Genomic DNA, 26,539 nt, shown 5'->3' on the forward strand with positions numbered 1-26,539 from the left:
GACATTTACTATGAAAACACACAAATCCGTAAATAAACTACAGGATTTTTCTTTTATCTGCTCACATCTCTACAATTTGAGAATCCTGAATCATTTACCCTTTAGCAGTTTCACAGGAAAATGAGAATTAAAAATTGGTGTTCTTTGTTCTCGATGGAAGGAGCTCAGACATTTACCTTCAGAGTGCACAAATAAAGAAATGAAATACCAATATAAGAAGCATTAGCTGCATTATTTAGATTATTTATGTTGCTGAATGGGAGCATATTTAGGAACTTTTAGATGAGCACCACAAAATTTGCTGCTCGCTGCACTGCCATGTGCCCATACTCTCTCTTTTTCTCTCCTTTTATTCTTTTAAAGAGCGCAAACCCTTCTGTGGCCTTGAAATAGAATATTCAGCCTTTTTTAATACAACTTGATAGCATAAAAGGTACAAAACTGTAAGATTTTATTGAATTATTGTTTAATTATAGTATATCGACAATTTTTTGAGTAGGAGGCATTAGTATTTAAGGAGATGATCTTATGCCTTCAACAGAATTATAACTGCCTTCAACAGAATTATAAGCAAAGCATAACTTCCTGATTTTGCTTTTTTTATATTTATGATAAAACTTAGTCTCTATTATGTACTTTATATCTTGTCTTTAACTGTTCAATTAGCTTCATATTTTATCATTCAACCCATGCTTAAATAGCAATAATTTTAACTTTTATAAATTTCAGTTTTATTCCGTATAACTTTTCCAAGTGCTCTGCAAAAGATCAGGGTGCTGGTAATAGTAACTAGTCAGAGTAAGAATGGCTTAGTCCAGCTACTGCATAATATATGCAATTATACTCTATAAGAAATTATTTTTCGCTATTTATTCTCAAAGACAGCCTGATTTTATGTTATGCATCTGAAAAGATCATGAGGTCTTTGTATTTCTGATATTAACCTATGAATGGATGGAATATTTTAGAATACATTCTTCAGGCAGAGTTTTTGTAATAGGTTAGGCTTTCAATTCCCTTATCCAATGCTAACACATCTCCAATATAATATTTTTTGTTCCAGTTTCAGTGACTTTCACAAATATCTCACCTTAAAAGGCTCAAATAATTGATTTATTTTATTTTATTGAAAAGTTGGCAGAACTCTACGAGTTTAGCAGATAAAAATGATTTTGTTGTTTTGACCAAGAAATACTCATCCTCCTGTGCAGCTGTAACTTGTCACCCCTGAAGTTTTCCTTTAATAGAGAAACTCCTGGCTGATCATAATGCCATGTTGGAATAAAGCTAGTGTGCAGCAAAGGGCTGAAGTTTTCATTCCATTCCATGGCCGAATTATTAATTAATTATTGCATATTAACACATTCTAATGCAACTCTTCCTGCATTCACTCTTTAGAAAAGCTTTTACAAGCAAAAAGAATTTCTAGCTTGATCTTTTCCCTCCGATATATAGCATCCTTTTCTTAATAGCTGTTAGAGATACTGATACTTCTATTGCTACTTTTGCATTCCCAGGGTAAATAATTCTAGTAAAGTAACATGAGCAAAACGTGTGACTTGGGCCCCTCACTTTCTGCTGCGGTGGATCACAGCCTTAACCTAAATCTTTCAGGGCCAGAAATATCCTTCCGTGAAGCTTGGAACACTCAGCTATTTGAAAAGGCTAAAATTTTTCGTATGTGATGGATCATACATGTATCTTGGGCAATGGAGCCTCTTTCAAACTTTTTTTCAAACTTTGTCTGAGTATATTCAGACCAGGCCACTGAGTTAATCATAGAACCTAGACACCTGCCAATTAGTCAATTAAAACATCAAAGAAATTCTGGTAATGGTCTAATTTGAGATTCGATTTTTTTCTTTTATTTTTTTTTCCAGGATGCATCATCAGCAAGGTGTTTCAAAATGTCCTCAACACAGTTTTTCTCCCATATTACTCTGAAGTCTACATACACCACAGAATCCCTTACATCACTAGTTACTGCTTAGTTTTCCAGCTTCAAAAATTTTCTTTAGTAGTAACTGGCTTTACAGGATAGCTAAGATTTTTCCCAGACCTTCCACAAAGGAGTATTCAACGAGACTTAAAATCAGTTTCTTCCTAAAAACTACATTTCCCCCAACACCGAACCCTTGTGACAGGTTCTAAGATCTGTTTCCACGCTCACATTAAAAATAAATTGCATATAGAGTTTTACATACACAGATAAAGTTATTCTATCACATTTCATAATGCCTGTCAATATTCGGTCCCTTTTGTTTATGACAACAAATCTACAGCATTTCATCAGCATTTTTGAGCATGTTGCGAACTTCTCTGGCTGCTTATTTGGGCCCTGGCCTTGTTAGAAGATTGATGGTGCATAGAGTAACAAGCTATTTAATTTACTGTAGTGAGGGCAGGATGAGGATAAAATAAAAAAACAGGCACATATGAGCATGGTCTATCTGTTGTGTATAGCCTAATACTCTGTTATTAAACAGGATTTTTATGAATGCTTCTAGAAATTTACATTCTTGGACCCTTCTATATTTCTGGCTCCTTCACACAGAAGGTTTGTGCCAGCTTGAATATATTGGCAGCAGCTAATATTGTGTTCACTGGAAGGCAGCTCTGCTATTAACAAAATAATCTCACCAGAAACTAAAGCCAGAAAAACACTGTTACACCAGAACTTTTAGAAGATGTATCTGAAAAGGAAAAGGTTGCATTTGCGAAAAATCCTGTATACATGTTATTTACCTAAACTCTTTTAATAAAACCTTTATTACCATTTTTAAGCCCTAACATTCCACTACTTATTTTAAACCACAATTTAGATTACTACATAGGTAACATATACAATAAATAACTATGTATGAGGATTTTTCCTCCTGTATTTTAAGGCTTTGTGTTATTCAAAATAGCATCATTTTACTGAGTAAATACAGCTGTGTGAATTCATGAGAGCTAGGGATGCATCCACCTTCATTTACGTGGTGCTTTTGAAAAAGATTGCTTTTCAAATACACATAGTATTTCCAATTATTTTGAATTCAGTGTCTAGCACTTTTTTTATATTTTTGGGTCATTCTAAAGTGAATGAATTTATTTGTTTGCAAAGTTGTGGCAAATGCTGTCAGAACATAACTGATCAATTCCTACTCTGTGTTGATTAAAACTTTTCGTAACTTGATTTATAATGAATAAAATGTGACAATTTAAATCAGATTACCATTAAGCAAATATGGGCCAAGTTTTGGGTTTAAACGTGGTTTAAATAATAAAAATTTTGCTACTAAAACTTATTTTTTTATTTTTGAGTCTCATTCTCAGTGGTCAAAATCTTACGTTTATTTGCACACAGTTTTAGCTTTTTTTGCTTGGAAGATTTTAGTGTCTTTTATTGATAGGTTTCATCTTCCCAAAATTTAGTACATAGGAAGTAATAAGCATGATGCAGAAGTATTGGCTAGCATGAAATTCATAAATTAATTTCTTTCAACATGTTGTTTTTCTACAGTAGAAGCAAAAAGCTTTTTCTTGGATACTCTAGACGATGTCATCTTTTTTCTATCATTTTAATGACTGTTGTATACCCTTGGGAATCCAGTAAGATGCCCTGAGATAAAGCGCAGAAATGACACCCACTTCACCTCTCCTTCTTTCAGTTGACAACTACACCATTCGCAATGCCCCTTTTCAGAGATCAGCATCTGGAGAGCTATCAAGTGGCTGAAATTGTTGCTTGAAAAAATGGAGATGATGTCAGTTTTTCCCTAACAATTTCATCCATCAATCAGACTGATGCCTACAGCTTATCACTATGGTCAACAGGCTTGAAGTCGTCTTTGCAAAGTTGTTTACGACTTTTCTGTCTGAAGTTCTGGCTGTAAGAAACTGTATTAGAGATTTCTGGTGAGTGTTTGAGCTATCATCTAAAGACTAAAGGTATTTATTGCCAGAAGAAATAAAAACGCCAGTAAACTGCTCACTCCACACCAAATCCATAACCCTCAAATGGCTTTCTTTAGCTCATGTGAGATGCTCTGATGTTTTAATGATGGAGGGTAAACTAAACTCTAAAATTATTTTTAAAGTAATAAAAAAAAGAAAAAAAATCATTGGTTGGTAAGTTTTCCTTTTTTTTCCCCCAAATATACAAACAGGAAACAGTCAAAGTACTTCCATTTAATTCATTGTTCATTATTCATTTCTGTTTGCCTTCTATGAGTTTTATTTTCCCATAACAGAAGAGTTGCAGATGCAAATAGAAATTGCTGCTTGGTAATAAGCAAAATAAAGCATTTTGTAATATATCTGTTTTAATGTTTGCTTTTCAGCAGTTAATCATTTACTGAATAAACATGCACCAGGATACCTAGTAACAGTGTGTTGCATCTGGCTTACTCTTTATATGACATTTCTCTTGTCTTCCCCTATGCTTTTTGGTCAAAATGTTAATATTCTGCCTTACTTTGGCACTTATTAAATGACACTCAGCATTTAACAGCTGTAGTGAATTGTAAACCAGTTAAAGTAACTTTGCCCCATTGCTCACTCCAGGTGACAACAGCATTCAGTCAAGGGTGACACCAAAAGAGAAAAATAAAGAAAATGACACAGAAGAAAAATACCCATTCTTCTCTCAACTTGGGGTCTTTACCAAAAGCCAGCTAGAATTCACTGACTTTCAGAAAATTCTTAAAACTCTTTGGACATTTTTGGACTCCTTTTTATGACATCAGTGCAAATAAAAGAAGCAGCAGCCTCTCAAGTTGCCAATGCAAAGTGAAAAGCAGTTGCGCTTGCAGTGGTAGCACTCAGCTGTGCGTGCATCCATTGGGAGGACGCAGCAAGGGAGCACACACTGCATAGACAAATTATTTAGAACTTAACCGGAGCACATGATCTGCAGACAGAAACATTTGGAGACATACAGAAAAACTGCAGTGCTCTTCAGTGTGCAATTAGATATACAATTTCACAATGTATAATAATGAATGCATTTAGCCTATGCAAGGTATTTGCATGGAATTAGTTCTAGTGTGATCAAAACCACGTTTAAATGCAGACTAAGATGACTCAGGTGTAGCACAATTTTGCAGTGCAAAGTTCTGCTTCACAATTTGTCGTATAAAATATTACTAAATACCCGCTAAATCACATCAACTATGCAGTACAGTAGTCCACTCCACACATAACCTTGATGAGTATTTACATAAGATTTGTTCACAGTTTTTGTGAGTCATTATGGCTTTGCTAAATTTTCCAGATGAGTTATCCACACCTCATGATCTAATTATACACAGTATTTAATACCTATAAAGTTATGGGATTAGTTACCACTGCAGTGGTATATAACAAATCAGTCTGGTCCAGCTGTCATATTTAAAAATGAAGTACCACTGATGAAAATATTTTAGAATTCTAAATTCCAGAAAAGGTTATTAAAATGATAAATAATCATGCAGTCATTAAATATAATAAATTATTAAATAGTAATAATGCATTTTCTAAAAAGAAGCATTTTAAAGAATGTCTTGCACATGTGTCTAGGAAGATCTGCTAGATAGCTAATTAATTGAATGCTACATAGATTTTGAAAATTCATCTACCCGAGGCACCAGGATGCAGGTGTACACTCTGCTGACCTACTTTTCAGAAACTAACCAATGAATGGAAAAAGACTTTTGCCATTCCCACCTTTTGCATTTCTGTGAAAAGCCTAAGACATTGTGTTTTACATGCATTTCCGTTCCTCTTTGCTTCTTAGCCAATTAATTCCTATTTGGTTGATAGTAAAATAAATAAAAAAAATACATTTATCATTCCCTCACATGTTCTTTGAACAAGAACTTCAGTATTGTTAAGGCTACTTTACTAGACTACAGTAAACATTTTTAGCCATGATGATTGTGCATCTTTACCCTTATGCAAGACAATAACTACAGTGTTGCCCTAGTTAATAGTTTTATATTGAATCAAATAGCAGTAACTGAATATGAAGGAAAAAAGCCTCCACTTTCAAGTACCATTTTAAACATACCTAAAAAGCAGACTAACTTCAACAAGTGCCAAAATATTGAAGAGTATAACTGACAGATAATTTGTATGAAGCTAATCTGACAGCAGATGCCAGTTTACTCTTGGGAGGCAAAGCTGGTCTTAGAGCAGCAACAAACATAGCATAGAAAATACAACATTCGTCACAAATATTTTTCCTGAAGATTGGACACTTAACAAATATTTATCTGGTCATAATGTACAATGTCACTGTCCCATTTTGTCTGGCAAAAAATAATGACAGCACCAACTAAAAAGAAAATTCAGATATGTCTTTCTGCAAAACAAGAGCAGTGCAGCAAAAGCACAGGTAAAAGTACTGATGAAAAAGATCTATCATCTATATTTTATATATTTACAAGTATTTAATTATTTGTAATGAATTGATATTGGCAATTAAACACTGGTTGTGCATTAGCAGTTTTTCTCCCCTGAACCTTCACATATCTGGTAGTATTCATAAAAGCAAGAGCTACAGACACTTCTGACTATAACGAACCCTCATCTCTACACCTGTAAATGGACAGTTTAATTTCTTTTTCTTGATGATTTTATGATTCTATGATGATTCTTTATTCTATGATTCTACGATTCCATGATAAACTCATTACAGCTTGTTTCTCTGGACTTCAACTCTATAGTAAATACCACATTTATATTTAAGAGAAATACTTTTCTGGGTCACAACTATCTTTTGGTTTTTACAAAAACCAAGAACAATAGTCTTTCAAAGTGATATCTAGATTCTACTGGAATAGAAATACCAGGAATTAAGAATAAATATTTTAATGACATTTTCTATGAAATGGATTTAAATTTGTATAATCTTTAAAAATAATCTAATAGTACTGTACTGAACATTTAGCACCATCTTGAATTTAAAAAAAAATCTCATCCATACAATGTACATCCTTCATGTACACAATACGTATTTGCCTTTAAAGTGCATGGAAGTTCCCAAAATCCAGTAGCACAGCTAAAATGAGCACGTCGTAGTTTTTTATTTGCCATTCCCTGGATTTGCTCTGCTATTCTTCAGCAGTACAAGCAAGCAGGCATGGGCAATGGAAATACTGTACATATCCTAGGATAGGCAGAGAGAACAAAGTCCCACAGCTGAGCTGCTACTTGGTGATCCAAAGAAACATATAAAAATACTGCTTTCTTTGACACTGCGCTGCCTTGCCTCTGCATGCCTATATCCCAGGAGTGTACAGAGGTCCTGTGCTGGCTAAATACTGCCCACACATTTGGCAAGAATTATCCTGGGATTAGGGAAGGGTTATCGTCAAAAGAAGTAAGTAGAAGTAAACAGGGAATAGGGGAAGGAAACAAAGTGCAGAGAGGAAAAGTCAACGGCCAAAAGTCAGCAGCAGTGCAGAGAGCAGGTTCTGTGCAACAGCGCCAGTCTCTGTTCTGTGTAGGAATATGCTCTGTTTTTATTCAGAGCACACAGTAATTAAAACTACAGCTAAATCCTGATACAGAGGAAAAACAATGAATGGCAGGGTGAAGGATCAGATTAATCATTAATATAAACCAGTGACATGACACATATCAGAGCAAAGACAGAGCAAAGATCATACAATCTTCTTAATGTTGTTATCTGCAGAAGGTGGCTGATCTGTCATGCCCCACGTCACTCAAATGGGTATGTATTTCCCATGCCTTTTTTTAGTTGCATAAAACCTGTCTACGGTGTAGCTCAAATGCTCACAGGAAGTGCTGCTGTGTACATTATTATTTCAGGTCACATGACACTTGTTTAGATGGAAGAAGTTGCTAATTAAACAATAACAATTAAGGCACAGGGCATTTCCTGGAGATAAATGACCAGCTCGGAGGAGCTATGCCAAGGGCCATTAGCCTCAGGCAGTCACTCATTGCGATGGGGCAGAATTCTTTGAAAATTATTAACAAGGCTGATTCTAGAGATAATATACAGGAATGAGCCAAATTAAGTGCATTATAATCATTTGTATAGTGAATCCCAGACCTTTTCTATTTTCTGGATAACAAAGGAAATTGAATAGTAAGAAAATAGTGCATCAAGGAACACTGGAAATCATTAATTGCTCTAGCTTCTCCAAACTACTGTCTTCAGACCTGCCTTTGTGCATACTTGTTCCTTCGGTTGCCATTTGTCATTATAAATAGTGATTATTTATCACCAGCAGGTGCCTGCTAGGGCCTATGCTTAAGAGAATGCAAGGAAGCCATTTGCTCTCTACTCATACTCTACCATTACTTGATCCCTGTAATGTGTGAAACTCCCTTCCTTGCAATTTGCTAGATTTCCAGAATGAAGGCAGGAAGGGGAAGCCCTAAACCAGCCAGGTCTAGGCCTTTTTCATAACTCTTCGAACAAGGCATTTTTGAAGGGATCTACTTGAAAACTGCTCCTAAACACTAACCTGTTTGCCAATTATGGTTTTCTCAAATTATGTATCAGTTTACCTCTTTATTATCACTGCAAGAGACTCTTTGCTCTCCTCCATATAGCCATTTCTGTTTTACTCTAACCATGTATGTCTCCTTAATTCAAAATTTATCCATCCATAATCCACAAACAGCACTCAGAAGAGCAAAGAAGGGAGCCCATGAAAGACAGGAGGAGAAGCAGAAATGTAGGAGGTAAAATGGAAACCTCCCCAGCAGATCAAGTTCTTTTTCCCCCCTGCAAGTACCTTCCTGCTTAATGCTCTCATCCCCAGCCCTTTCATTTCGTCAGCCCTCCTTCCCTCATCTCCTAGTGGTTTTCACCTCTTTGGATACGTTGATTCAAGTTAAGCAGGCTAGACATGAAGGAGTCATTGCAGTTTCTCTGTGCCTCCAAGGGAAAATAAAGAGCCTTTCTCAAGACTAGTTTTGAATATGTTTCTACACTTCTTGGAGTGTAGAAACACTCCTTTTTCCTAAAGGATATCACTATAGAATCCCTTTCTGAAAACTATATGAGCATTTATGACTTATGTCTTTATTCAACTAATAGTTCCATAATCTTTAAACCACCTAATTCTCACTCATAGTGAAAATCATCATATAAAAACTTAGGAACATCAGAAGATAAGAAACAGCAGCAGTAGATGAACAGAGATACTGGTTTATTGGAAAAGTATCTGGAAATTCATTTTGTATTATAATTATAGTGCTTGGAATCTGGCCAAGTCTTTTATCACAAGCAGCAGAACAAAGTATCTCTCTACTACTCAGAAGAGGTTGGTAGACATGGTCTGAGAATTACAGCCCTAGGTAATTAGAAAAGCTCAGCTATTTAAAAGGATTAGAGTTAGTATCAACACACTTAACTGTAGAGTTATTTTTTAATGCAAAATAAAATAAAAGTGTGATAAGAAAAGGAAATCATTATGGATCTAAGGGATTTTAAAAAATCTAAATAATCTATTTTCTTTATATACATTTGTTTTGTTTGTTTTTCAGATTTTTAATTTTCCTCATTTTCTGTAACTCTGCTTAATAATATGCATAGAAATTTCTAAAAGCTATTCTAAAGCATCTGAATTTGATTTTATAAATTAAATATTTCCAGGATAACATAACATAAAATGGCTACTATATGAGGTTCAATGACATAGATGCTTGTATAGGAGATGGATATTTTTATGATCCATAAGGTCATAAAAATCTCCAGAGGGAAGTGGAACACAGTGGAACACAGGCAGTGTCTGCCTCGTCTCAGTGATAAGGAGCACGGAGGCAGCTGCTCAGCCAGGTTCGTAGCCGACCTCCTCTAAAAACCAGTTGAGGCCGGCTGCTTGATCGGACTTGCAGCCAACTTAACCGTAGACGTCCTCTAAACTAGTTTTGGAGGCAAAACACCTGGTAAGGAGGAAGATGATGAGAAAGGCAGGACCCCCAGATTGAGGGCTGGGACCCCTTGCACCCACCCCCACTGGTATGCGTGCATGCGCACCCCTAAGAGAGTTGAGCAGATAAAGGTGGAGTTTGTCTGCCCCTTTCCCTCCACCGGCCTGCCTCCGGCCTGCCTCCTCGTTTGTGCTGAACCTATGTGCCAGGATGCACGGGGCATAACAAGAGATAGTGCGGAGACAGCAAGGGCCCGGGAGGAAGGAAGAATTCCTAACTTGGAGGTCTGCATGGTCTCTGCAACAGCCAGCTAAGCAACTCTCCCTCTCTGACCTGTTCCAGTCAAGAGAATGTTTAGTTTTAGTATTCCACCGTCAGAAACTGCCTTTGTAAGTAGCTACCCATGTTTCGTTTCTTCTGCATGTCTCGTCAGAATAAATGTTCAACATAGCTATTGTATTTTGTGTGGTTGTTGCTGAATCCCGAATCCATTCGGAACAATGGCTGAGTTTTTTTTTAATACGCACCTACACTATATTTGCACTAATTTACTACTGAGTAGATGTTATCTGAAATTATTAACGGCACAATCAAAGCAAATCAAGCATTAAGGAATTCCAAGGAAGTCCACCAAAAAGAATCTGGATCTTTATCTTTGTAATGCTCCTTTCTTCCTCATTGGTTTTCTATTACTACTTGGGGGTCATTTTAAATGATGGGAACAATATTAATCAAATACCTCTTGCGCTTAAAGATGGATTTTCTTTCCTCTCTATTTGTCTTCTGCCCTGGGAATCGTATCAGCATTGCTCATAAGATACTTCTTTTTTTCAAAATGCTGATAATGGGAAAACAACTAATGAAATTATAAAGTCCTTTCTCATCCCTATAATTACTTTAAAATAGCAGCTATAACTTCCATAGAGATCACAGGCCCATTTACAGGGGGAGAAAGCAGTTAGAAGCCTTTCCTTACTTACACAATGTTCAATATCTTGACTTTTTTTTTTCCCTTAAATCATAGTAAGCAACAAAAAGTCTTAGAAATATTAAAGATAAATAAAGAGTTTATCAAGCAACAACTCTTTCAGAAATGGTAAAATATTTTGAGAGTTTTAGATTTTCTATGTATTTTCTACCTATAAGTTACTTTTCACTTTGGAAAGTCATCTGAACTAAGAAAAGGACTTTTTCTCATTTAAAGAATCATTATGAAAATTTATAGGTGTTAAAAAATACAAAATGAGAAATTAATCAAATCTCATTTTATTTTTGATAAATCAGCATGTTCTCTGGCAAGCGACATGGGTCGTCAAAAATTTATGCGTATTACGTATTTAAGGGTTGGCTTTGCCTTGGACACACTAGGTACAGTTTGAGAGAATAAACAGAAACAGAAAGATAAACTGTCTTACACCATACACAATACTAAGGGTTTGCCTCCTGAGCCCTAATGTCCCCCAGGTTCTCATTCTGGGATTTATTAGTCTTTCCTCTGTCCTACCTCTTCTACTAAGCTGGGAACTCCTAGAGCACCTAACCCAGAGGGGAGCCTCTGTTATAAATGGGATTCAGTCATGTATCCATTGAAAATTTGAAATTATTAAAAAAGGAGAAGAGAAAATTTTATTAAAGCTCAAGAAGTGTCTGCAAGAAGTAAAAGTAAAAAGCAAAGAATGTCTGAAGTATTAGGGAGTGCTAAGGATTCAGATGCCTCTGTCTACAGGATTTAATAAGTAGAAAATCAAATAATTACAAAAAAAAGAGTGTTGACATTGCATTGAGGGGGAAGGGCTTCTGACGTCTCTATTTTGGACATGAACATTTAAGAAAATCCAATAACATACAGCATCTCATATGATATTTCTGTTAAATAAAACTGCAGGAACCACTTAGATATCCCGTGCTGATTCATCTGAATACTTCAAGCTTGTCTCAAAAAGAGGGGCAGTTGAGAAGAATTATTTTTCGAAATCCTCTAACACATTAGCCTTATAACACAGCGAAGAGCAGGAAAAGAAAGAACTTTAGATGAATTGTTTCCTAAATAGCAGTCTTCAAGTGCACATTGAGCACTATGAAGAATTGCACATGCCAATAAATTCTTTGGGCCTGATCCTGTACTTTTCTCTACCAGCATTAATTCTGGAAAAGCACACCAGGAAAAAAGACTTTCTTAAAGCAAAGCAAATGTTAACCTTCTACTGCATTAATTTTGTTTCATCAGTTATAGTTGTGTCAGAGAGAAGAAAACAGATTCGTTGAATTTTCTTTTTATAACTTCACTATTTTTATGGTTAATTATTCAGCCTGGCAGCTCTACCAGTTTCCTAGAATCTTTCAACTGTCAGATTGAAGTCAAGAATCTCACTGAGTGAATGCTAATTGTGGGTGTGAAAAATTGCTGCTGAGGCATATTTTTTTTGTAGAAAATGCAATTTCATCCAAAACAATATTTCATGAAAATAAATGGATGTTAAAAATACTGACACATTACTGAACGGTATTGAAGTTTCAATCTCATTTCAATTATATTGAACTGTTGTCTTCTTGTGAATATTTTATTTTCAAATTATATTATGTTTTTATATGTTTTATAATAATAATTTATATTCTGTATAATATTTTAGATTTACTAGAGTTATGAGTCCTGAATGTTAGAGAAATACAGTTTGTTATGATCAAAATCCAATATTTCAATGTTTAGCCATCTGAATATTTTGGATTTGGATTTTGCAGCAAATATCTGTATTTTCCTCAGGATAGAACTTCTTCCCAAACAGAGCTCCTGAATATCACAATAAAACTTAAACTAGTTTCCTACTGATACCAAGCTACTAATTAGTCTCATAGATATTATGAGACTATGAGACTTATTAGGCTCATAGATATTAAGAAAAACCGCACCAATTTTTTCAATGTTAGTTACATGGCTGATGTTGTAATAGAGTAAGACTTCCAGCTTCGCATTCTCTAAATCAAGAGACAGCTACTGAGAATTTAGGCTCCGTTACAAAGCATGTTATATAAGAAACCTGTCATACTTGTCTCATCTTTTTATTTTGAATTTTGGGGACTTCTTTGTTTAGTCACTTACATGCCAGCAATCTATGGCAGCTTTGCTGGTTTTCAGAGCTGGGCATATGACATTGATGGCTGATCTCACTATTTTTCAAAAGAGTATTTAAAAAATACATTTCTCTGTCATGCACTGATGATAACAGTATTTTCCAGTTCCTCATTCAGACAGCATGATAGTGACTTGGCACATTACTATTTCAGCTTCATACTGGATAGATGGAAGAGGTTACTAATTATACAGTAACAATTAAGACATGGGGCTTTTCCTGGAGATTAATGACCACTAGCAGGAATTGTGTGCATAGCTTTTAACCGCAGCTAGTCACTCACTGCATTGCAGCAGAATCAGATGGCATTCTCTGAAGGATATTTCTTTTTAGAGAGACAAACATGTATCTGAATATGAGTGTGGGGCTTTTCTTGCTCACCTATGAATTATATCTAGTAGCAGACAATGAATCCATGAGGTAATTTAAGAAAGGCAGACACACACACACACAAAAATAAATAAAGCCAAACAGAAATCCTCTCAAACAATACAGCTAAGCATAGAAAGAATAGGTTTTAACCTTTAATTCTTTTTTAATTTTACTACTTTAATTCTTTTTATGGTAGGATCAGATCCTTCATTGGAATTAAACATCACGACACAAGCACTTATACCAGCTCACTAAACCAGAGCTAGCTTGGGTATGTAGTGGGGCTCCCCCAATCATAACCATTTACTACATGCTGGCTTAGGTCTTGAAATGATTTAGGTATGAGAAAATGGTTTCTTTCCGAATAAAGCCAGAGCAGAAGCCTTCTCTAATTCAAGTCCTTCGTGAGAGGGGCATGCAGAGGGTGCCTAGTATTTATATCCCTGCTTAACATACCTGCTTCTTTCTTTATTTATTTATTTCTAAGACAGTTTGATCAGTGGCTCCAAAAAGCCATCTGTGCTTATGGAGCTGTGGAGGGAGGAGACTGAGGGCTTTACTAGCAGACTGAGCATCCTGAGGCAGTACCAGAGGTGGGAAACTAGCCTTCTCCTGCCAAGTAAGAAAGGAATACAGAGTAGTGCTACTTCAATTAAAAAACAATCAAACAAAACAAAAACAAACAAAAAATCTCCTAAACCTCTCTTATGAGAATTTTGATATCACTTTTGGGTGTGAGGATCTGACTGAACTGGCAACCAGTACTAAATTCTTGTTCCCGCACCCTGACACGTGCCTGGGGCAGCAGAGGAAGGACACCAGCCATGGAAACTTGTTGCCTCTATCTGCCATCTTCTCTGAAGACTTGGTGGTGGGTGTGGAAGGAGTGTTTGTGGAAGAATTGTTTGAAAGCAGGAACTGAGAGGAAAACTAGGGCCTAACACAGCTCTGGCATTACAGAGGCCTGCTTGGGGTGCTACACAGTTGCCACTTCCAGGATGGTTGGTATGCACGGACTCTGCTCCTCCACGGTTCCCTGGGCAACGCAATCTGCCCTCCTCGCAGCTGCAAAGGGGAGTAACGGAGGATGGAGCGGGGTGAAGGCTCCGCGGCCAAACTCTGTTGCACTCCCTGTGCTGGGCTGCTGATAAGCCGCACAGTGGCTGTCTAATGAGAGATATACGATAACAAGTCCGGTGCTGAGCCAGCAAAGGTGGCAAATGATGAACTTTGCTTGAACTTTGCTCATTATAATGTGAAAACCATACCTCCATCCCAAAAGTTACCCGCCTCCGAGGTACGACCACCCCTCACTGAGCATGCGCTCTAGATTTTCGGTTGACTGTACCTTTAAATGAAAGCGAGAAACTTTTTCACCAATCAATAACAATATTAAGTATGACTCTAGTCACTCAAGCTCCACCTGAATGTAAAGAAAAGTATAAAAGGTGAACTAAGGATGAAAAGTCTGGAGGGAAGAAACCATCGTAACTCCTGGGTCAGTCGACAGGCTGATCCCCCTTCCCTCCCCTCGCGCTGGGATGCTGCCTGAAGAGACTAAGAAGTGAGAGGGAAGAATCCATCATAAATTCTGGATCAGTTGATGCGCTGATCCCCCCTTTCCTCCCCTTGCGTCAGGATGCCGCCTGAGGAGACTCGAGACTGAGAGCCCTCTCCCATCTTCTGGGGTGAGTGATGATTGCACATTTGTACATCAGAGCTAGCTAAAAATCCCACGCTCTAGTAGATAATTTCCTGTATTGACATCCGAAACCTGCTTTGTAAATGTTGCATTTGAGTAAATCATACTGTTTGTGAACTCGACTACTTGTTTGGGGGGAGGCGATCGGACCTACAGTTGACAGACTGTTCGTGAATCCGATACTGCCAGAGTCGAGCTTATAGTTGGTGACACTATTTGGGAACTCGATTCGCTCTTAGGAAGGCGATCGGACCTACGGTCCACGGACTGTTCGTGAATCCGATACTGCCAGGGTCGAGCTTATAGTGGATCACACTATTTGGGAACTCGATTCGCTCCTAGGAAGGCGATCGGACCTACGGTCCACGGACTGTTCGTGAATCCGATACTGCCAGGGTCGAGCTTATAGTGGATCACACTATTTGGGAACTCGATTCGCTCCTAGGAAGGCGATCGGACCTACGGTCCACGGACTGTTCGTGAATCCGATACTGCCAGGGTCGAGCTTATAGTGGATCACACTATTTGGGAACTCGATTCGCTCCTAGGAAGGCGATCGGACCTACAGTCCACAGACTGTTTGTGAATCCGATACTTTTTTTGATATCTCCTTCCCCCCCACACCACCACTACCGCTACGGCTTTCAAACTGCAACATTTTCAACACAAAATTGGCGTAGTCGGCAGGATGTCGATAAAGGAATTCCTACGGAGACAGAAATGTGGTCCCTCAGAAGGTGGGGAAGATTGGGCCAGAGATAATTGGTCAGATCCTGAAAAGGTTTTGCAAAGAATGGAGGAATGCCATGCTAAGTTTAAGGACGGCAAAGGCAAGGGTGTTATTTGTGCTATTCTGGGTGGTTGCTTAATTCAGGCGCAGAAGGACTATAAAATATTTGAGAAATTGAAATTAGTTTATCAAGGTAAGAATTCAGAAATTCAACATTTGCAGTATGAATTAGAGAAGGAAGAGACGTACGCAGTTACTGGAGCAGCGAATTGAAACAATGCTGATGCAGGCACCCCGACCCCCTAATATGCGGCAAATCAGAAAGTTAATTACTAACACTGAGCCTGAGGACTGGGACGGGGACATATGGGGAGATCCAGATAAAGAGATACAAGAAGAATCCTCAGAATTAGTGGCTGTTCGGCCGCTGATAAAGACCGAAACATCTGAAGGTCCCCGAGGTCGGAATCCCCGCACCACAGTTCGGACTACTCCTTATTCAGGTTCAGAATTAGGAGAACTGCAGACTAAATTTTCAAGAAAGCCTGGGGAAACCGAAACTGAATACTTGTGGAGAGTTTCCCTTTCAGGTGGTGACAGAATATTGTTAGACAGAGAAGAATCTTTAGGCTTCTGGGGACCAGGAGTGTTTCTAGATGAGGGGTTCCCAGATGATAATCGATCTATTACTGCTCGAGTTGCTTACTGGGCAGGGGGAATAGACCCCAGAGAAAGAGGCGAGCCACTAATAATCAAAGTTAGGGGACTGTCTGACTTATCAGAGGCGATGCAGAAAGCTGCTTGTATTCAGGCAATGTATGACCGAGGACGCTTTGATGTTCCGTTAATGGCTCCGGTAGACCCAGTCCACCTAAGGCCCCTTATTAAGGGTCTGCCTGACACAGCAAAGATATATATGCAAAATTTAAAGGAAAGGGTCATTCGGGCCCAACAGCATAATGATCAGAACCTTCACGCCCCCCCAGCACACGTTCCTACTTGGGCAGAGCTGTTACATGACATGGTGAGTTATGGACGAGAGATGGCATGGTCAGACCTTGAGCCTCTATCAGAACAATCAGGGAGAGGTAGGAAGGTATTTCACACGAGAAAATTGGAGGGTCGACCATACCCAAAACATGAACTGGAACCCTTTCAGGGTCTGCCGGCATCAGTAAATCAAATTAACAGCCCTCTGCGTAACGATTTATGGCGACAAGCATTAGCTTTAGGAGTGCCCCGCGCTATGTTGCAGGGGCAATCCACTAGCTGCATCAGAAAATTGGTTGAAATCCTGGAACGCAGAGCAACTGAATCTCCTCCTCCAAGCAGACAAGACAAGAACTCCCCCTCTGCCCCCACCTCTGACAGAACAAACAATCCCTTTGCTCCTCTAAGTGAAGAGTTTAGGAGATCAAAAAACTAAGCAATGCGGATTGGGATTCGGGCCCAACCCGCATGATACATATTTTTCAATGGTCTGAAAACAAAGAACCCTATATATCAATTCCTGTTGGTCCAAAAAAACTTAGTCTAGAATTTTTGATTGATACTGGAGCACAAATTAGTGTTCTGAACAAGTTGCAAGCAGAATCATTAGGAATTAAACCCTCTCAAAAATTTATTGTGATTAGTGGAGTAACAGGTGCTAAAGAAAAATGCCCACTTGCTAGGACACAATTATGGTTGCCTGGGGAAAAGAGGATGACAGCTGTGGATGTGGTACTAAGTTCACACCCTGGGAACATTCTAGGATACGATGTGCTTAGAGGAAAGCGATGGTATCATCTGCCTAATGGTAGTGTTTGGAATTTTGGAGGAAAGGAGCAGGAAAGCATAACGGTAGGAGTGCTGGAAGTAACACATGCCCTGCCCCCATCTCATGTGACCAATGTTCCCCAGTACCCTTTGCCTGCAGCTGCAAAGAAGGGAATAACTGAAGTAATTGTGGACTTAGAAAAGCGAGGCATAATTGGCCGAACACATTCTCCGTATAACTCCCCGGTGTGGCCTGTCAAGAAGCCGGATGGCAAGTGGAGAATGACAATTGATTACCGAAAACTTAATCATAACACCGGCCCACTAACAGTGGCAGTCCCTAGCATAGCTGAGATTGTCATGGCTATACGATCAGCTGCACACCCCTGGATGGCCACCCTAGATATCAAAGATATGTTCTTTATGGTACCCTTAGATGATAAAGACAAGCCACAGTTTGCATTTACATGGGATGGTGTACAATACACCTTTAATCGATTGCCACAGGGATATAAACACTCACCCACTATTGCACATAATGCGCTTGCAAAGCTTCTAGCCACAGTAAAGAAACCCCCTGAAATATGCATTTATCAATATATAGATGATATACTAATAGGTGGAAACAACAAAGAATGTGTACGAGAAACTGCTCAAACTGTTTGGCAACTATTAACAGACCATGACATGGAGGTACTACCATCCAAATGTCAAGGTCCAGCACAAGAAGTTAAATTCCTGGGGGCTTTGTGGGTATCAGGAGCTGTAGCTGTGCCCGACGATACATTAACAGAGATTGAAAAGGGACGCCTACCCCAAAACAAGAAGGAACTACAACAACTAATGGGAACACTAGGATATTGGAGGAAACATGTTCCTGGGTTCTCTGTAATTGCCCGTCCTCTCTATGATTTGCTGAGAAAGAACAAACCGTGGGATTGGACTCCGATCCATGCAGAAGCTATTAAAACCCTAAAGGATGAATTAGTTATCAATCAAAGGTTAGGCCCCCTAAATCCAGTGGACCCTTTTCGGGCTGAATGGGGTTTCTCTGAACATGCCTCCTATTGTGGCATCTTTCAAAAAGGAGCTTCAGGTCCTTCACAACCCCTGCTTTTCTCGTCTACCTCCTTTAAAGAGACTGAGCAGCGTTATTCTGAGTGGGAAAAGGGACTTCTCTCCTTAGTTCATGCAGTGAAAGAGGCAGAAAAACTACGAACCTCACAGGATATCATCGTTCAGGGGCCTTTTCCATTGTTAAGCCCTATCCTTAAAGGCACCCCCCCTCCTGAAGGTGTCGCACAGAAGGGAACGATCCGCAAATGGTATGCTTATCTAGAAGGAATAAGCCACTTGTTAGCACTAAAAGAAGGACCAACTAAGACCTCCAAATTACAACAGCCAGTAAGCTCAGACATTACAACATTATGTCTTCCTTATAAGCCTTCACCTATTAAGGTAGCTCCAGAATTCACTGTATCCTCTAAAAAGGATGGAGTGTGGTTTACTGATGCCTCTGCCCGAAGAACAAGCACGGGGTGGAATTATAAGGCAGCAGCCCTGGAAATAAGCTCAGGACAGTCAGTAACTGAGGAGGGTGACGGTAGCGCCCAAGTCGGGGAACTCCGAGCCCTGCTGTTGGCTGTGGAAAATGGAGCTGAGGTAATTTATACCGATTCCTATGCCACATTTAAGGGAGCAACAGAATGGATATGTCAATGGGAAGCAAATAATTGGGAGGTAAATCGTGTACCAGTGTGGAGGACAAGTGACTGGCAGAGACTTTTGGAAGTAAGCAGACACCGACCTTTAGAAATAGGATGAGTAAAGGCACATGCAAAAACTAGTGCACCAGCAACAAAGTGGAATGAGGAAGTCGATAGGTTAGCGCAAGTGCAAATAGTAGCTGCTGAAGGAGATGAGTGGCAAAGGCTAATCGAATGGTTGCATGTAAAAAGGGGACATTCAGGGAAAAATGACCTATATCACGAATGTGTGGCACGGGGATGGCCTGTGTCAGTAGCATTAGTTAGTGAAATCATATCAGCTTGTCCTCAATGCCAACTCCGACTGAAAATGAATCATCCTAATCAAGCTCCCCCTCAGCACATTCAAAGAAACAAAGTCTTATGGAGCACCTGGCAAATTGATTATGTGGGACCATTACGACCTGCTCGTGGTCGAAAATATATCCTGGTAGGTGTGGAAGTAGTATCCAGACTAACCATGGCTACGGCAGTAAGTGCAGCCACTGGTGAGAATACTGTGAAAACCCTGCAGGACTGGTTTAGTAGCCTCCCAGCACCAGAGTGCATACAAAGTGATAATGGCAGTCACTTCACTGCTACTGTAGTGCAAGATTGGGCAAAACAAGAAGGAATAAAATGGGTGTTTCACACTCCCCATTATCCCCAAGCTAATGGTATAGTGGAAAGAGTCAATGGCATGATTAAGAAACATGCAAAAGTGTCACAGCCTAACTGGGATCTGCGGCTCTCCCAAGCAGTCTACACAGTAAATAACAGATGGGGAACTTATGGAAGCCCCAAAATACAAGCTTTCTGTCCCACAGGACCACCTGCTCCCACCTTATCAAAGCCCTCAGAGTCACAAAAGCATACACCTATTCAAATGCAGGTGGGACAGCCCGTGATGGCAAAATTGCCCTCTATTGGTGTTGTCCCTTTAATTTTGGCTAAACCTCGAGGACTATGTGCCTGGGAAGCCACTGATGCTAGTGGGAAGATACACCGCATAAGCAGTCGGTGGATCATTCCCGACTTCTGACCAAATATAATTGCTTGTTTATGCTTGCAAAATCAATAACAATCCAATTTGTGCCGGTCAAGGCAGAGACCGAGCATTCTTCCTTTTGTTTTCCAGGATGTCAAAAACCCGGAATGCTGGACAATTGTACCTGGAACCAAGGACTCTCCTATACTGATCTTGAGTATCCATCGGGATTGTTAGTTTCCTGCATAGTGTTGTTTTGATATTTGTAAATCAGATATTTGTAATAGGGTTATAGAGCTGTAGTTAGGGTTAGCAAATACGATATTTCCAACTTGCGTTGGGAAGATATGCTTTGGCTTGATATGTTTAGTGCACTGGAATCAAGGAGATACTCATAGTGACAACGCACAAACCTTATCCGTCCCTGACTCTGCCACCCATGGTTTGAAGGATAACTTAGCCCTAACTTTAATAAAGGGGTTTGCAACTGCTCTCAATGAATCTAGTATTACCGCTTGCTTGCCTCTACCCAAATCTGTAGAAGACCCCCTTCCTATGGGTATCCTTCCCACTGACATAGCAGGGAGCTTGCTGAGGTTATGGAGTACACCAGGTACTCTCCATATAGTGAATCCTTATTCTCCAGAGAGCGAGTTGCTGTGCAGTTTAGTCAGCCATTTAATTTTTCTACCATTGATAAGACAATTTGCACTTATTATGAAGACAATAATACTGCAACTCTTCCCTGTGACTGGGTTTTATGGGGAGCAACAGATTTAAAACCTTGGGGACGAGCAACCGCCACTCTGCAATATAGTCAACCTATAAATGCATCCTGGTGTATACAGTGGAAGAGAGGGCAAGATTGTCCCTCTCAACATAAACATAAATTAGATTGCTCTTGGTTTGGAGAATTCCGTGACTTCAGGGGTTTTACACCATTTGGCCCAGGATTTTCCTTTGGCTCAGTATCAAACAAGTCAGCGTTGTGGTATTGCCAAAATGTGATAAATTGCTCCAATTGGGAACAACACGATTGGGTCAGACACTATTGGCCAGTTTACATTTCCCTAAAAATAGGCTGTCTGTGCCATAATCACAGCATAAAATATAAATCAGTAAGTGAAGACTTTGTGCCTCGTAATGATTGCCGTATAGCTTCTGGTGACACTCCGGCTGGTTTGATCTGGGCCTGCAGTGATGGCAATATGTATACCTCCTTATGGGCTGGATTACCTGAACTCCAGTGTACCTTGGGCCTTCCAACATTGTGCCCCATGTGGAGGAGAACTCCCCTCCGACCCCACTGGATGGCTCGAGCAAAACGGGCAAAAATAGAACTGTCAGGACATGTAGAAGGGTGGCAGGACCCAGGAGCAGCCACCCGCATAGCCTGGGGAATGGAAGGATTTTTTGGATTTGGTCGTGCTACTGTGCAAACGCGATTATGGTTAAGTAAGCTGGCCTATCAAGTAGAAAAATTAGCTAATGCCACCGATACTAGTATACAGTTGCTCAATCAACAACTACAAGCCACATCAAAAATGACTCTTCAGAACCGGATGGCACTGGACTTGATGCTGTTACGCCAAAATGGACTTTGTGGCTACCTAAACCTCTCCAGTACCGACTGCTGCATTTATATCCCTAATGTTACACAGGACCTGGATATCCAATTAGAGAAGATACGACAGGTGGCGAAAGACACCCATGAACTCCGGGAATCAATGAACACTACCTGGCTGGCGAAGGTGTTTAGTTGGTTTGGATTTGGTGTCACTGGTTGGATCCAAAGTTTGATAGAATATGTGGTGATGTTCATTGTGATGATAATTATCCTAAGTATAGCAATATCCTGTGTAAAATCTACTATAATGAAAGCTATTAACATAAAGATGATTCAGTTCACCGCTTATACCCCTTTACAGGTGGAGGACCCTATTGATGTCCCAAGTACTAAGACTCTAATTTGAGACTAAATTTCAATATACAATGGTAACTGGAGTCACGGGGTGGATACAAAGTTTGTTATAAGCATTACTTACTATTGTAACTGCAATATTTTCTGTATATATATATATTCTTGTAGAACTAGATACCCTGCCTTTCCTGTAACTTCTCACGTCTAATGTACCAATGTGCAATCACTCGCTTAACTGCATCATGTTTAGGGCATGTAATATTAACACCTAAACAACTTCATGTGAAGCTTGAGTGACTATAGTCACGGGGTGGATAGTGTGGAAGGAGTGTTTGTGGAAGAATTGTTTGAAAGCAGGAACTGAGAGGAAAACTAGGGCCTAACACAGCTCTGGCATTACAGAGGCCTGCTTGGGGTGCTACACAGTTGCCACTTCCAGGATGGTTGGTATGCACGGACTCTGCTCCTCCACGGTTCCCTGGGCAACGCAATCTGCCCTCCTCGCAGCTGCAAAGGGGAGTAACGGAGGATGGAGCGGGGTGAAGGCTCCGCGGCCAAACTCTGTTGCACTCCCTGTGCTGGGCTGCTGATAAGCCGCACAGTGGCTGTCTAATGAGAGATATACGATAACAAGTCCGGTGCTGAGCCAGCAAAGGTGGCAAATGATGAACTTTGCTTGAACTTTGCTCATTATAATGTGAAAACCATACCTCCATCCCAAAAGTTACCCGCCTCCGAGGTACGACCACCCCTCACTGAGCATGCGCTCTAGATTTTCGGTTGACTGTACCTTTAAATGAAAGCGAGAAACTTTTTCACCAATCAATAACAATATTAAGTATGACTCTAGTCACTCAAGCTCCACCTGAATGTAAAGAAAAGTATAAAAGGTGAACTAAGGATGAAAAGTCTGGAGGGAAGAAACCATCGTAACTCCTGGGTCAGTCGACAGGCTGATCCCCCTTCCCTCCCCTCGCGCTGGGATGCTGCCTGAAGAGACTAAGAAGTGAGAGGGAAGAATCCATCATAAATTCTGGATCAGTTGATGCGCTGATCCCCCCTTTCCTCCCCTTGCGTCAGGATGCCGCCTGAGGAGACTCGAGACTGAGAGCCCTCTCCCATCTTCTGGGGTGAGTGATGATTGCACATTTGTACATCAGAGCTAGCTAAAAATCCCACGCTCTAGTAGATAATTTCCTGTATTGACATCCGAAACCTGCTTTGTAAATGTTGCATTTGAGTAAATCATACTGTTTGTGAACTCGACTACTTGTTTGGGGGGAGGCGATCGGACCTACAGTTGACAGACTGTTCGTGAATCCGATACTGCCAGAGTCGAGCTTATAGTTGGTGACACTATTTGGGAACTCGATTCGCTCTTAGGAAGGCGATCGGACCTACGGTCCACGGACTGTTCGTGAATCCGATACTGCCAGGGTCGAGCTTATAGTGGATCACACTATTTGGGAACTCGATTCGCTCCTAGGAAGGCGATCGGACCTACGGTCCACGGACTGTTCGTGAATCCGATACTGCCAGGGTTGAGCTTATAGTGGATCACACTGTTTGGGAACTCGATTCGCTCCTAGGAAGGCGATCGGACCTACAGTCCACAGACTGTTTGTGAATCCGATACTTTTTTTGATATCTCCTTCCCCCCCACACCACCACTACCACTATGGCTTTCAAACTGCAACATTTTCAACACAGTGGGGCATCCCTGAACACTGGGGGCACCCATCCTCTACCCTAGTCAGCATCCCTGGCATGACATCATTGACCACGATGATGCAGTAACATGACATGGCTCACTGGGAAGTAAGAGGTCAGAACAGGAGACTGCTGTACATTAGTAAGCGATTTTCAGGGTGGTGGGGGCTCATGGAAATCTCCCCACGTGACAACAGGTTCATACTCTGATGTCTTGGCTACAGTTGAGTCATTTGCTTAGCCTGAGCATCTTGATATGCCAACAGAAAATCAAAGCCCACTGTACACATGCAACTCATTCCCAAAATGGCACACACTACTACTGCAAACCTGCTTCCCCAAAATCAGAACAGCAAGTCACAGCTCACAGTTTTCCATGTACTTAGCCTAACAGGCTCCTGCCTCATGAGGAGCAGTTGCAGCAAACCTCACAGTTGTCCTGGCTGCTCTTTTTACTGTATGCCTCTACTCTTATTTTTCCTGAGGACCATATTGACCACTGTGTATCACAGATTTTCCTGTGGGTCATATTGGTCTCCCCTTTACTAGTGTTCCCCCTGTGGACCATGTTGTCCCCCAACTTAAAAGTATTCCTGGAGGCCACTCTGACAACTCAGTGGTCACTGCTGTGATGTGCTGTCAAAATAATAAAGGTTGATGTGAAAGTCTCCCTCAACCCATTTCCACACCATTTCCCAGCCCCTGCTTCCAGCTGGCACATCCAAGCCAGGCGTGCATTTGCGAGGCAGGGAGGGAGATATGTTTTGAACTGGGGGCATCACCTCACAGATGCTTATAATAAAGTAAGGAGGTATCTCAGGCCACGACCGTCCTGATGAGTTTGGAGGGAGGACAGGGGCACAGCGGGGCAAGGGAGAGGCAGTCCTCAAAGCTGTCTTAAGCAAACTATTGAAAGAAGAGAAGGGGAAAAGATGGTGACACGGGTTCAAGCATTGGCAGAGGAGCCATGTGCAGAAATCCAAGCCTGAGCAGAAGGGAAAGGTGGATGTTGAGGACTAGGCAAAGGGGACAGGAGCCGCTGGCCTGAAAGAAGGAGGAATATGATATCTATGGAAGTAACTGTTTCGACTGGGGTGTGGAAAAGCAGAAAACAGATGCGAAAGGCAGACAGGCACTAAGGAAAACAGCTGTGGAGCTGCATCAGCATAAAGAGCCAAACAAGCCGGTTTGGCCTGATTATGTGTTACAGGCATAAGCAGACTTTAAGACAGAGCCGCAGCCAGAGACAAGACAAGCTGCTGAGAATGGAGACAAGATACCAGAAACAGAGTGGGAAACCACTGCGGGGTGGGCTAAGGGAGAGGGACGAGACAGCTGCTGAGAGCTGGGCAGGCAAAGGGGCCAGAAGGTGAGGGCCGAGGTGAGGAAAGGCAGCTGCTGAGAGCTGGGACAGGGGCTGAGGAGAAGAGGCAGGGGCTGCACCTGGGGGCGCTAGAGAGGCGCCCAGGGCCCGGCCGCCCAGGGCCCAGCCGGCACATGTGGGGTGACAACCGCTGGGACGGGGGCGGCGCGGGGAGCACCAGGAGGCAGCATGCAAGGCAGATGCCTATGGGAACGGAGGACAACTGCCAAGTTCTGGGGCCAACAGCTGAGGCAGGCTGGTAAAAGGGCGCCCTTGGAGGCTGTGCAAGAGCAGGAGAGGATAAGAACAGACTGGAGGAGCAGGGGATAGAGAGAGAGAGAGAGAGAATTCAGCTGCTAAAAATTATGTGAGGGCAGAGAAAGGAGCCAAGTGCCACAGACAGAAGCTGAATCCAGAAAGGAGGTAAAGAAGAAAGTGTAGTGGCCAGATGCCAAAGCTGAGGGCAGAGGCCTGGGAAGGGGAGGGAGGATCGTCCCTGGCTGTGTAGGAGGCACAGCCAGAAGCAGGGCCTCAGCAGGGCAGAGCTGGGCAGCTGCTGTGGGGGAAGAGGGGCCAGGAGCCAAAGCAGAGGCTTGGGAACACACATCATAGAATCATAGAATGCTTAAGGTTGGAAGGGACCTCTAGAGGTCATCTAGTCCAAACCCCCCTGCACACGCAGGGTCACCTAGAGCACATGGCACAGGACTGCATCCAAGCGGGTTTTGAAGATCTCCAGAGAAGGAGACTCCACAACTTCTCTGGGCAGTCTCTTCCAGTGCTCTGTCACCCTCACTGTTAAGAAATTTTTCCTTAAGTTCATGTGGAACTTTTGGTGCTTCAGTTTGTGGCCATTACCTCTCATTCTGTCAGTGGCCATTACCTCTTGTTCTGTCGATGGCCACCAGTGAAAAGAGGCCAGCACCATCCTCCTCACTGCCTCCCTTGAGGTACTTATAGACACTGATTAGATCCCCTCTCAGCCTTCTCTTCTCCAGGCTGAACAGGCCCAGCTCTCTCAGCCTCTCCTCATAGGGCAGATGTTCCAGGCCCCTGATCATCCTTGTAGCCCTGCGCTGGACTCTCTCCAGAAGCTCCACATCGCTCTTGTACTGTGGAGCCCAGAACTGAACACAATACTCCGGATGAGGCCTCACAGGGCTGAGTAGAGGGGCAGGATCACCTCCCTCGACCTGCTGGAGACGATCCTCTTAATGCACTCCAGGATCCCATTGGCCTTCCTGGC

At 41.2% G+C, this 26,539-nt stretch overlaps 2 protein-coding genes across 26 annotated transcripts in view; one reads left to right on the plus strand and one right to left on the minus strand.

The window, feature by feature from the left end:
• The window catches only part of NRXN1 (neurexin 1), a 601,940-nt gene that overhangs the window by 549,265 nt on the left and 26,136 nt on the right, over nucleotides 1-26,539 (minus strand). The window lies entirely within an intron of this gene.
• LOC148593132 (uncharacterized) lies at nucleotides 16,086-25,303 on the plus strand. The gene is made up of 2 exons (XM_088532166.1): nucleotides 16,086-16,819; nucleotides 25,141-25,303. Exons 1-2 carry the CDS (start codon nucleotides 16,086-16,088, stop codon nucleotides 25,301-25,303), a joined length of 897 nt encoding a protein of 298 aa, XP_088388292.1.

The sequence above is a fragment of the Tinamus guttatus genome, unplaced genomic scaffold, assembly GCF_059628265.1.
Source record: "Tinamus guttatus ecotype Peru unplaced genomic scaffold, ASM5962826v1 Tinamus_guttatus_pri_ptg000456l, whole genome shotgun sequence".
Taxonomy (NCBI): domain Eukaryota; kingdom Metazoa; phylum Chordata; class Aves; order Tinamiformes; family Tinamidae; genus Tinamus; species Tinamus guttatus.